The sequence below is a fragment of the Bos taurus genome, chromosome 2 (assembly GCF_002263795.3).
Source record: "Bos taurus isolate L1 Dominette 01449 registration number 42190680 breed Hereford chromosome 2, ARS-UCD2.0, whole genome shotgun sequence".
Lineage (NCBI taxonomy): Eukaryota > Metazoa > Chordata > Mammalia > Artiodactyla > Bovidae > Bos > Bos taurus.
In genome coordinates this window covers 22616043-22629328 of record NC_037329.1, presented here as the reverse complement: position 1 = coordinate 22629328, position 13286 = coordinate 22616043, and the positions used below count along the sequence as shown (strand labels likewise).

Below are 13286 nucleotides of genomic sequence, written 5' to 3'. Positions count from 1 at the left end.
GAGGGAATCTATCACTACTTCCGCCTTTTCCCCTTCTATTTGCCATGTAGTAATTAAGCCGGATGCCATGATCCTAGTTTTTTTGACATTTAGTCTTAGAACTGTAGTAAATGAACTCAAATATTTAAAACCAAAACCTTTATTCCACTGTTAGAAGAGCTGAGAAAGTATGTCAGGCAGGGTCAGATCACAAAGAAAACCTGAAAGCCATGGACTTCATGTTGGAAGTAGTTTGCAGAAGATGGCAAGATATCTTAATCAGCAGAGTAACAGAATAGCAGTTTCTAATTGTGGGGAACAAGAGCAAAAATGGAGGTAAAGAAATCAGTTTAAGCATAAACGAGGCCTAAACTAAAAAAGTTTTTAAAATAACAACGAAGAGACACAGGAAATATTCAAGAGATAAAATCAACAGGATGGATATAAATGGTATATCAGAGAGAGGAGTCAAAGATTGTTGTTGTTCAGTTGCTTGTTGTTCAATTGATTGTTATTCAGTTGCTAAGTCATGTCTGACTCTTTGTGACCCTATGGATTGCAGTTTGCCAGCCTCCTCTGTCCTCCAATGTCTCCTCGAGTTTGCTCAAATTCATGTCCACTGAATTGGTGATGCTATCTAACCATCTTATCCTCTGCCACCCTCTTCTCCTTTTGCCTTCTTTCCTAGCACCAGGGTCTTTTTCAGTGACTCAGCTCTTCGCATCAGGTAGTCAAAACTGGAGCTGAAGCGTCAGCTTCAGCATTAGTCCTTCGAAAGAAAATTCAGGGTTGATTTCCTCTAGGACAGACTGGCTTCATCCCCTTGCTGTCCAAGGGACCCTCAAGAGTCTTCTCCACACCACTGTTCAAAAGCATCAATTCTTCATTGTGCAGCCTTCTTTATGGTCTGACTCTTATATCTGTACAATGGCTACTGGAAAAACCATAGATTTGATAATCCGACTTTGTCAGCAAAGTAATGCCTCTGCTTTTTAATATGCTGCAAAGGTTTGTTATAGGTTTTCTCCCAAGAAGCAAGTGTGTCTCTTAATTTCATAGCTGCTGTCACTGTCTGCAGTGATTTTGGAGCCCAAGGAAATAAACTCTGTCCCTGTTTCCATTCTTTCCCCATCTATTTGCCATGAAGTGATGGGACCAGATGCCATGATCTTAGTTTTCTTAATGCTGCATTTTAAGCCAGCTTTTTCACTCTCCTCTTTCACTTTCATCAAGAGGCTCTTTCCTCTTTGCTTTCTGCCATAAGGATAGTGTCATCTGTGTATCTGAGGTTATTAACATTTCTCCTGGCAATTGTGATTCTAGCTTGTGCTTCATCCAGCCTGGCATTTCACTTGATCTTCTCTGCACAGAAGTTAAATAAACAGGATAACAATATACAGCCTTGACGTACTTTCCCAATTTTGAGCTGGTCTGTTATTCCATGTCCAGTCCTAACTGTTGCTTCTTGATCTGCATACAGGTTTCTCAGGAGGCAGTAAGGTGGTCTGGCATTTCCATTTCTGTAAGAATTCTCCACAGTATGCTGTGAGCCACATAGTCAAAGGCTTTAGCATGGTCAATGAAGCAGAAGTAGATGTTTTTCTGAAATTCTCTTCCTTTTTCGATGATCCAACATATGTTGGCAATTTGATCTTTGGTTTCTCTGCCTTTTCTAAATCCAGTTTATACATCTGGAAGTTCTCGGTTCATATACTGTTGAAGCCTAGCTCGAAGGATTTTGAGCATTACCTTGTAGCATGTGAATTGAGCGCAACTGTGCAGCAGTTTCAACATTCTTTGGCATTGCCTTTCTTTGGGACTGGAATGAAAACTGAACTTTTCCAGTCCTGTGGCCACTGCTGAGTTTACCAAATTTGCTGGCATACTGAGTACAGCACAGTCTTTTAGGATTTTTAACAGCTTAGCTGGAATTCTATAACCTCCACTAGCTTTGTTTGTAGTAATGCTTCCTAAGGCCCACTTGACTTCACACTCCAGGATGTCTGCCTCTAGGTTTGTGACCACACCATCGTGGTTATCTGGGTCATTAAGACCTTTTTTGTACAGTTCTTCTGTGTATTCTTGCCATGTCTTCTTAATCTCTTCTGCTTCTGTCAGGTCCTTACCATTTCTGTCCTTTAGTGTGCCCATCTTTGCATGAAATGTTCCTTTGGTATCTCTAATTTTCTTGAAGAGATCTCTAATCTTTCCCATTTAATGTTTTTTAAGTTACGTAAAAATTAACTTTAAAAACTGCCCTAAGAATAATGAGAAGAAATCTGCTAATAGCTATATGTTTGGGGGACATTAATTATTTAATTCAGAGAGACTGACAAGAAAAACAGATCTATTATTTACAATTCTTGGTTGCCTTATTTAGTGGTTTAATCAGATAACTGTTAGTTTTATAAATATCTTTTAAGTATGATGATTTCCAAATAATTAGTTAATACAAAATAAAAATGATCCTTAAAGCTTTTTACCTTCATTTCCAAATTTTGTCTTTCCAAACAGAATGTGTGTGCTGCGCTGTGCTTGGCTGCTCAGTCATGTCCGACTCTTTGTGACCCCATGGACTGTAGCCCACCATGCTCCCCTGTCCATGGAATTTTCCAGGCAAGAATACTGGAGTGGGTTGCCACACCTTCCTCTAGGGGATCTTGAGATAAAAGAATCTGCCTACAATGTAGGAAACCTGGGTTCAATCTCTGGGTAAGGAAGGTCCCATGGAGAAGGGAACGGCTACCCACTCTAGTATTCTTCCCTGGGAAACCCCATGGACAGAGAAGCCTGGCAGGCTACAGTCCATAGGGTCACAAAGAATGAGACATGATTGAGTGACTAACACTTTCATTTATAAGACGAGGGAAACTTGGATGGAGACACAGGGGAAGGTAGCCATGTGAAGATGGAGGCAGAGATTGAACTTATACTGCCACATGCCAAGGAATGCTTGGGGCTACCAAAAACTGAAAAAGCAAGAAAGGACTCTCCTGTGGAGGCTTTCAAGGGAACATGGCCCTGCTGGCACCTTGATTTCAGACTTCTAGCCTCTTGAACTGTGAGAGAATACATTTCTATCATTTTAAGCCATCTAGTTTGTGATAACTGTTATGGCAGCCCTAGGAAACTACTGAAGCTTCTTTGGTGGTTCAGTGATAAAGAACCCACCTGCTAATGAATGAGACTCAGGTTCAGTCCCTGGGTTGAAAAGATCCTTTGGAGAAGGAAATGGCAACCCACTCCAGTATTCTTGCTTGAGAAATTCCAGGGACAGAGGAGCCTTGTGGGCTACAGTCCATGGGGTCGCAGAAGACTCAGACATGACTTAAAGACCAAATCACAAGAGACTTTTTATGTTATTTAGTACTCTCTTGGCTCTCATATTTCTTGGGTTACAGAAAATAATTATGTATTAGAATTTCTAAGGATCTTGTTGCAGCGAGTTTCTTACCACTAAGCTACCAGGGAAGCCCCATAAATGCACAATAGAGGTAATATTACTCCTAGAGAGGCAAAAATTGACTCTAGGGAGTGAAAAAAAAAAAAAAAAAAACCTAGTTATTAAAATACTTTGTGGCCTTCCAATGCTCAACTCTATCCAACAAATTCTTACTCATTAGTACTTAATTTCTCTCATTAGGGAGAAATTTAATTAACTTAAATTTTCCTTAGGGACAATGATAATCAGAAAGAAAGCTGAGAAACACAAATCTATACTTTATTCTGAAGCAGCTAAATCTGAGGAAAGAAAATGATGAAATAATCTCAGTGTTTGGAAATAAGAAGTAATAGGTGTTCTAATTTTTTTCAAGAAGAAAGGCCAGGAAATGGTAGCCCAAGAATTTCAGAAGAATGTAATGTCTCTTTTCCCCATGTATAAGTAAAAGCAAGATCAACAAATTTTATTTTTAAGACAGTTAATGCTTCTGAAACAGATAAGAATGTCAGTAAGCATCAGTTAACTAAGGGATGACTGCTCAGCTTCATTCTAATCAGAAAACCATGTTGTTTGGGGCAAAGGAATTGCCTTCAATTCGAATATCTTTTGCCGGGAGCCGGCATATTGCATATTGAGTGCATATTGCATATTGAGTGCAGCACTTTCCACAGCATCATCTTTCAGGATCTGGAATAGCTCAACTGGAATTCTATCACTGCCGGTAGCCAGCGTGAGGAACTCCGCCCATGACAAAGGTCATGAGGAAGGAGGCTTGGCATACGCAAAGGCGGGATCGAGCTTCAGGAGTCCCCCTGGAAATTCTCGAGCATCTAGCCCCAAAACCAGAGTCTGCCTACTTTCTGCTTTGAGCTTTCACCTACAGCTCTGATTTTACGGGGGGCTGTCCCCCACTACCTCTCTCTGAAAAAAGAGTTAGCTTACAGTTCCAGTTAATAATTCCTGGGTGTGACAGTGTTTAACCTACAAACTCCTTTGGAAATCCTCTAGCCTACCTGAATAGGTTTTTCCGGCCACATGTGATTGTTCAGAGCCTCCCAACTGTGAGAGGCAGGAGATGTTCTAAACTGTCTAAACACAGATTCTTTTGAGTAGTTAAAAGATTGATTAGAAATTGTATTGGTGAAGGGATTTTCACTTGTTGGGCCAATGTTTGCTGCTAAGTTTCCATATCCCTTACCTGCTGTGTCCCTGGCAGTGTATTGATTAATATAATTGGTGTAAGTAGTAGCTTTAATGTTTGTAACCTGGGACCCTTGAGTTAATTCTTTTTCTTGTTATAGCCCACCACACCTTTGCGCTGTAGGAATGCAACTTTATCTAATGCTTTTGGAGGGTGGCTCCTGACCAATCACCTTTAGAGAAAAATAAGTTTTCTGAAGAAAAGGTCTTAAAATGTTAACAGGCCTCCCGGCCAGAAGATGATGCAAATCACCTAAGCTTTTGCATATGATAAGTTTGCAGGAAGAAAGTCTGGCCTGCTGCCTGACTCTACCCCTTCCCCCATTATCCTCTATGCATAACTTAAGGTATAAAAACTACTTTGGAAAATAAAGTGTGGGCCTTGTTCACCGAAACTTGGTCTCACCATGTCGTTCTTTCTCTTACCTTCTGGCTGAATTATTCAGCCTCTTTTCTACACTGAATTTCCTCACTGAGCTATCCTTATTTCAGCCTCTTTTCTCCACTGAATTTCCTCACTGAGCTATCCTCATTCTATTACTCTTTATATCCTTAATTAATGTTTAATTAAGCAATTGTTTCCTGATCTTCGCCTACGCCGTCTCTCCTTCGAATACCCTGGATCAGCCGGGGCTGGTCCCCGGCAATCTTTCACACGATTTTTCCCCTTTTCAGAAAGGAATATCTTTATCCATATGTGAAATCCCCTTTTCTGTCATAAATCTTTTATAATTTCCACAGACAAATTGCTTTCTTTTCTCCGCTTTATTTGCATAAGGAAAAAGTGAAATAACCATGATGTCAAGAAAAGTCAAATGACTTGGGCTTGCTCCAAACTATCAAGAAATGAGTAGCACAACGCAGGTCTTTCTGCTTTAGGACCAGGCACTTTCAGCCATAATTCATTAGTAGTGTGCCTATGTTTAGATTCTGTAATTGATTTCTTCCTATTAGAGTTCCCTAATCAACTGTGTTGCCAAACTTATTAAAAATAAATGAGAAAACAAAAAGAAAAGATAATCAGCTTCTAAAAATGAGAAAATTAAAAATAGGCATATTAAATCACATGAGAAGTTAAAAAGAAAGAAAATTTCCTATAATAAAAAAGCCATAAAAAGCAAGAACAGTTTATGGAAGATGTTAATAAATGAGAAAATATATAATCAAGCTGCTTTTTTATGGTAAAAGACAATTTTTTTTAATTTAAACTAAAAGCTTCAAAACCAATTTTGAAACATTGCTTAGAATATTATTAAAGAGTATTCACAATAATGTGATAGAAAACATATTTGAATATTAAAGACAATGACATGTGTTTTCACCGCATAAAATGTTAAAATTATTTGTCTACTTTAATAGTGCATTCATTCAGTCAATTGCTATGGAAGACCAATTTCTTATATAAATCACTTCTTCAAATCCACAAAACTCATATTCAGTCATTTAGTTAAATTTGGCAAGTTTTCATCAGAAAACTCCACATCTCCAACATTAAAGGTTTTCTCTGGTGGCTCAGATGGTAAAGCGTCTGCCTACAATGATGGAGACCTGGGTTCGATCCCTAGGTTGGGAAGATCCCCTGGAGAAGGAAATGGCAACCCATTCCAGTATTCTTGTCTGGAAAATCCCATGGACAGAGGAGCCTGGTAGGCTACAGTCCACGGGGTCACAAAGAGTCGGACACAACTGAGCGACTTCACTTTCCAACATTAAAACTTGAGGCTACTAATAGTAACCATATAAATACTCAATATTAGTGCTAAATATGGCTTGCTAAGAATACTTAACCAGTGTATCACAACAATCCTTTGTTGCCAAGAGAAAACAAAGTTTTTCAACAATGTTTTAACAGAAATGATCCTTGAATCATTCTGACAGAGGGGACATATGTACATTTATGACTGGTTCATGTTGATATTTGACAGAAAACAACAAAATTCTGTAAAGCAATTGTCCTTCAATAAAAAAATAAATTTTTTAAAAATTAAAGAAAAAAGGCAATGGGGAACTATAAATACCAATTATAAATAATGATGGGGAATTATAAATAATAGGGAAAAATGCTTGTTTCTTGTTACATTTTTCTCGTTAAAAGTATTTGTTGCTTTAGTAAAAGTTAAAAAAGAAGAGAAATGATTCTTGAATCCTAAAATTCCGTAACAATATTAGATGTTATATGTGTTTTATTTTAAAAAATTAATCAAAGAAAATGAACTCAAATATCTAAAGAAGCTATAAATTTTACTTACATATTCAGGTTTTAGTTTTTTATCTCCACCTCTCACAGCCACTTTCTCTAGTTTATCTATAATGGGCCCAACCATTTCCTCATCTTTAAGCTGAAGCTCTTCATGTATTATTTCTATATCTCGAACAGGATCTACACTTCCTTCAACATGTGTGATATCATCATCTTCAAAAGCACCTAAAATAAATTAAAGCAAAGCAATTCAATAAACAAATAACACAAAGGTCATTATTAGAGTGAGTCAAGATTCCTAGGTTAACAATTTACTCAAATTATTCTGAATTCTTACAAGTAAGACAGAGTATTTTTTTTTTTCTGATTTCATACTACTTAGGGCACTATCAGTAAAATAATAATTCAAGAGCTTCAACATTTCAAAAACTGATTGAAATAAATAAAATTATGATTTTTACAGAAAGAAAATTATGCTCCAGAACTACCGGTATTTTCAGGTTTGGTACATTAAAAGATACTGTTTTCCAAGCATGAGAGTCTGAAGTTCTAAACTGCACTATTAGGGTTTCCAAGGGAAACCGGATTTGGGGGGGCGGTGTGTGTGAAATCATCTGGCAGACCTCTTCCCTGCTTCAATCTACTTTATCACTGTGGTTCTGACGGTGATTAGATAATGAACCACTCAGACACACAATTTACACAGCAGCTAATTTCATCGGCCTGATGTGAGGGTATGGTTTTTAGGGGGCTATCAAAGAAGCAGATGAAGGTGCATTTGTCATATATGAGTGACAACCATTCACACTATCTGAACAAAATGGTGCTGGCCCTTATTAGAAACACATGCTATTATCACATATTTAAACTGCAGTTGAAGCCATAATTTCAAATTGCCAACTGGAAACATAAGGGTAAAACAACCAGATATTACTGAAGCATGTGTACTGACTTTATGCCCTTTTGAAGACATAATGTGGCAACATAATTCAGCTGGGATTTACTCAAATTATCAGATAACAGTATCACAAAAATGAACAAATACTAAGAAATATTATAAACATAAAGCAATGGTATACCCACAGAACAATAAACACATTTATAACAAATTAAATTAAAATTACCAATCAGATTATATTCCCAAAATGAGATGTTTTCAAACATAAAGGATCAGTTATTTTAGATAGAAGGTATCACAGGAATCATGAAAGACAGTTAGATTGAGTTTGATAAGAGAAAAACAATGACTATAGCTCATTCTTACATACTAGAAGACCAAGACATTCACACTGCAGGTTGCAAAGTTTTTAAATACAATTTCCCAAAATTAGAAATAATTGATCTGTTCATATCTTAATGTGGAATTATTTGGTAATAATAAATTTAAAGTAAATTATTACAATTAAGTGTAAGTATTTAAATTAATACTTAAGTATTATTGGCAAACAATCAATGTTATATATGTTATATATTGAATGTTATACAAACAATCAATATATATCTGATTCATATGAACAAAATTAAGTTGAAAATGAGGAGGTACATTATATCCTACTAATAAGCACACCAGACAATGGTTTAGGTAAATTTTCTAAATATCCAAAAAGTATGAAAAAAGTCTCCCTGGAAGCATAATATTAACTTATCATCGTGAGGCAACCTATACAAATAACACAATAAAACAGGAAAACTGAAAATAAAAGTTAGATCAGATCTGGCAGTCAGATCAATAAAGGAAACATGGTCAGTTCAGTTACAGAAATAAAAAACTTATGACACTTAGAATGAAATATTTCTTACAAAGCTATCTTGATGTAGGAGCTGAGTAATTATAGTGATATCCTCAACAACATTCCTAAAATAAATGCATCAGCAGATTTTAAATGGCAATCTATTCATCTCAGCCCTCAATTTTAACCAGATAGACAATAGAAATTGAACTGCATTGTTATTTCCATGCTTGACAGTATCACTATTTTATTCATTTATATATGAGGTGGAAACATATTATGCAAATAACAAGTTTATTTTTGAAAATATTGCCCAAAAATTAAGATAAAAATTAAGTGAAAGGAACATTAAATTTATCCTTCAAAACTGAATAGCCCTGGGATCAACTGAGGTCTAAAAGAGCTGTAAAATACAAGCTTACAGAAAATTTGGTGGCCATTTGGACAACTTCCCATTCTTTTTTTTTTTTTTTTTACAGCCAGATAGATATATTTTATTTATTTTTCTTTTTAAAATTAATTTATTTTAATTGGAGGCTAATTACTTTATAATATTGTAGTGGTTTTTGCCATACATTGACATGAATCAGCCATGGGTGTACATGTGTTCCCCATCCTGAACCCCCCTCCCTCATTCCTCCCCATCCCATCCCTCTGGGTCATCCCAGTGCACCAGCCCTGAGCACCCTGTCTCATGCATCAAACCTGGACTGGCAATCTATTTCACATATGGTAATATACATGTTTCAATGCTATTCTCTCAAATCATCCCACCCTCGCCTTCTCACACAGAGTCCAAAAGTCTGTTCTTTACATCTGTGTCTCTTTTGATGTCTTGCATATAGGGTCATCATTACCATCCTTCTAAATTCCATATATATGTGTTAGTATACTGTATTGGTGTTTTTCTTTCTGACTTACTTCACTCTGTATAATAGGCGCCAGTTTCATCCACCTCATTAGAACTGATTCAAATGCATTCTTTTTAATGGTGGAGTAATGTTCCATTGTGTATATGTACCACAGCTAGACGAACGGACATCTAGGTTGCTTTCATGTTCTGGCTATTGTAAACAGTGCTGCAATGAACATTGGGGTACACGTCTCCTTCAATTCTGGTTTCCTCAGTGTATATGCCCAGCAGTGGGATTGCTGGGTCGTATGGCAGTTCTATTTCCAATTTTTTAAGGAATCTCCACATTGTTCTCCATAGTGGCTGTATTACTTGGCATTCTCACCAACAGTGTAAGAGCGTTCCCTTTTCTCCACACCCTCTCCAGCATTTACTGTTTGTCGACTTTTTGATAGAAGCCATTCTGACTCGTGTGAGATGGTACTTCATTGTGGTTTTGATTTGCATTTCTCTGATCATAAGTGATGTTGAGCATCTTTTCATGTGTTCGTTCAGTTCAGTCGCTCAGTCGTGTCCAACTCTTTGTGACCCCATGAACTTCCGCATGCCAGGCCTCCCTGTCCATCACCAACTCCCGGAGTTCACCCAAACTCATGTCCATCGAGTTGGTGATGCCATCCAGCCATCTCATCCTCTGTAGTTCCCTTCTCCTCCTGCCCCGGATCCGTCCCAGGATCAGAGTCTTTTCCAGTGAGTCAACTCTTTGCATGAGGTGGCCAAAGTTCTGGAGTTTCAGCTTCAAAATCAGTCCTACCAATGAACGCCCAGGACTGATCTCCTTTAGAATGGACTGGTTGGATCTCCTTGCAGTCCAAGGGACTCTTAAGAGTCTTCTCCAACATCACAGTTCAAAAGCATCAATTCTTCCACACTCAGCTTTCTTCACAGTCCAACTCTCACATCCCTATATGACCACTGGAAAAACCATAGCCTTGACTAGATGGACCTTTGTTGGCAAAGTAATGTCTCTGCTTTTTAATATGCTGTCTAGGTTGGTCATAACTTTCCTTCCAAGGAGTAAGCGTCTTTTAATTTCATGGCTGCAATCACCATCTGCAGTGATTTTGGAGCCCCCCAAAATAAAGTCTGACACTGTTTCCACTGTTTCCCCATCTATTTGCCATGAAGTGATGGGACCGGATGCCATGATCTTAGTTTTCTGAATGTTGAGCTTTAAGCCAACTTTTTCACTCTCCTCTTTCACTTTCATCAAGAGGCTTTTTAGTTCCTCTTCACTTTCTGCCATAAGGGTGGTGTCATCTGCATATCTGATCATCTGTGACTTTGCAACACATCTATAGATGTGTTTGTTAGCCATCTATATGTCTTCTTTGGAGAAATGTCTGTTTAGTTCTTTGGCCCACTTTTTGATTGGGTCGTTTAAATTTCTGGACTTGAGCTGCAGGAGCTCCTTGTATATTTTTGAGATTAATTCTTTGTCCGTTGCTTTGTTTGCTATTATTTTCTCCCATTCTGAAGGCTGTCTTTTCACCTTGCTTATAGTTTCCTTCATTGTGCAAAAGCTTTTAATTAGGTCCCATTTGTTTATTTTTGCTTTTATTTCCCTTACTCTGGGAGGTGGGTCACAGAGGATCCTGCTATGGTTTGTGTCGGAGAGTGTTTTGCCTATGTTTTCCTCTAGGAGTTTTATAGTTTCTGGTCTTATGTTTAGATCTTTAATCCATTTTATTTTTGTGTACAGTGTTAGAAAGTGTTCTAGTTTCATTCTTTTACAAGTGGTTGACCAGTTTTCTCAGCACCACTTGTTAAAGAGATTGTCTTTTCTCCATTGTATATTCTTGCCTCCTTTGTCAAAGATAAGGTGTCCATAGGTGCATGGATTTATCTCTGGGCTTTCTATTTTGTTCCACTGATCTATATTTCTGTCTTTGTGCCAGTACCATACTGTCTTGCTGACTGTAGCTTTGTAGTACAGTCTAAAGTCAGGCAGGCTGATTCCTCCAGTTCTTCTCTCTCAAGATTGCTTTGGCTATTCGAGGTCTTTTGTATTTCCATACAAATTATGAAATGATTTGTTCTAGTTCTATGAAAAATACCGTTGGTAGCTTGATAGGGATTGCATTGAATCTATAGATTGCTTTGGATAGTATACTCATTTTCACTATATTGATTCTTCTGATCCATGAACATGGCATATTTCTCCATCTATTTGTGTCATCTTTAATTTCTTTCATCAGTGTTTTATAGTTTTCTATATATAGGTCTTTTGTTTCTTTAGGTAGATTTATTCCTAAGTATTTTATTCTTTTTGTTGCAATGGTAAATGGAACTGTTTCCTTAATTTCTCTTTCTGTTTTCTCTTGTTAGTGTATAGGAATATAAGGGATTTCTGTGTTAATTTTATATCCTGAAACTTTTCTATATTCATTGATTAGCTCTAGTAATTTTCTGGTGGAGGCTTTAGGGTTTCCTATGTAGAGGATCATGTCATCTGCAAACAGTGAGAATTTTACTTCTTCTCCAATCTGGACTCTTTTTATTTCTTTTTCTTCTCTGATTGCTGTGGCTAAAAATTCCAAAACCATGTTGAATAGTAGTGGTGAGAATGGGCACTCTTGTCTTGTTTCTGATTTAAGGGGAAATGCTTTCAATTTTTCACCATTGAGGATAATGTTTGCTGTGGGTTTATCATATATGGATTTTATTATGTTGAGGTATGTTCCTTCTGTGCCTGCTTTCTGGAGGGTTTTTATCATAAATGGGTGTTGAATTTTGTCAAAGACTTTCTCTGCATCTATTGAGATAGTCATATGGTTTTTATCTTTCAATTTGTTAATGTGGTGTATCACATTGATTGACTTGCAAATACTGAATCCTTGCATCCCTGGGATAAAGCCCACTTGGTCATGATGTATGATCTTTTTAATAGATTCTGTTTGCTAGAATTTTGTTAAGGATTTTTGCATCTATGTTCATCAATGATATTGGCCTGTAGTTTTCTTTTTTTGTGGCATCTTTGTCTGGTTTTGGTACTAGGGTAATGGTGGCCTCATAGAATAAGTTTGGAAGTTTACCTTCCTCTGCAATTTTCTGGAAGAGTTTGAGTAGGATAGGTGTTAGCTCTTCTCTAAATTTTTGGTAGGATTCAGCTGTGAAGTCGTCTGGTCCTGGGCTTTTGTTTGCTGGAAGATTTCTGATTACAGTTTCAATTTCCGTGCTTGTGATGGGTCTGTTAAGATTTTCTATTTCTTCCTGGTTCAGTTATGGAAAGTTGTACTTTTCTAAGAATTTGTCCATTTCTTCCACGTTGTCCATTTTATTGGCATATAGTTGCTGATAGTAGTCTCTTATGATCCTTTGTATTTCTGTGTTGTCTGTTGTGATTTCTCCCTTTTCATCTCTAATTCTGTTGCTTTGATTCTTTTTCCTTTTTTTCTTGATGAGTCTGGCTAAGGTTTGTCTATTTTATTTATCTTCTCAAAGAACCAGCTTTTAGCTTTGTTTCTTTTTCATTTATTTCTGCCCTAATTTTTATGATTTCTTTCCTTCTACTAACCCTAGGGTTCTTCATTTCTTCTTTTTCTAGTTGCTTTAGGTGTAGAGTTAGGTTATTTATTTGATTTTTCTCTTGTTTCTTGAGGTAAGCTTGTATTGCTACAAACCTTCCCCTTAGCACTGCTAACTCTTACTCTTTGGAAGGAAAGTTATGACCAACCTAGATAGCATATTCAAAAGCAGACACATTACTTTGCCTACAAAGGTCTGCCTAGTCAAGGCTATGGTTTTTCTAGTAGTCATGTATGGACGTGAGAGTTGGACTATAAAGAAAGCTGAGTGCCAAAGAATTGATGCTTTTGAACT

The 13286-nt window shown here is 37.1% G+C and overlaps 1 protein-coding gene across 2 annotated transcripts in view; it reads right to left on the bottom strand.

Moving 5' to 3' along the window:
* The window catches only part of OLA1 (Obg like ATPase 1), a 164910-nt gene that overhangs the window by 63805 nt on the left and 87819 nt on the right, over positions 1 to 13286 (bottom strand). For both annotated transcript variants that reach the window (NM_001046045.1, XM_059892854.1), the window contains 1 exon segment: positions 6871 to 7046. In NM_001046045.1, coding sequence (NP_001039510.1) covers positions 6871 to 7046 — 176 coding nt within the window.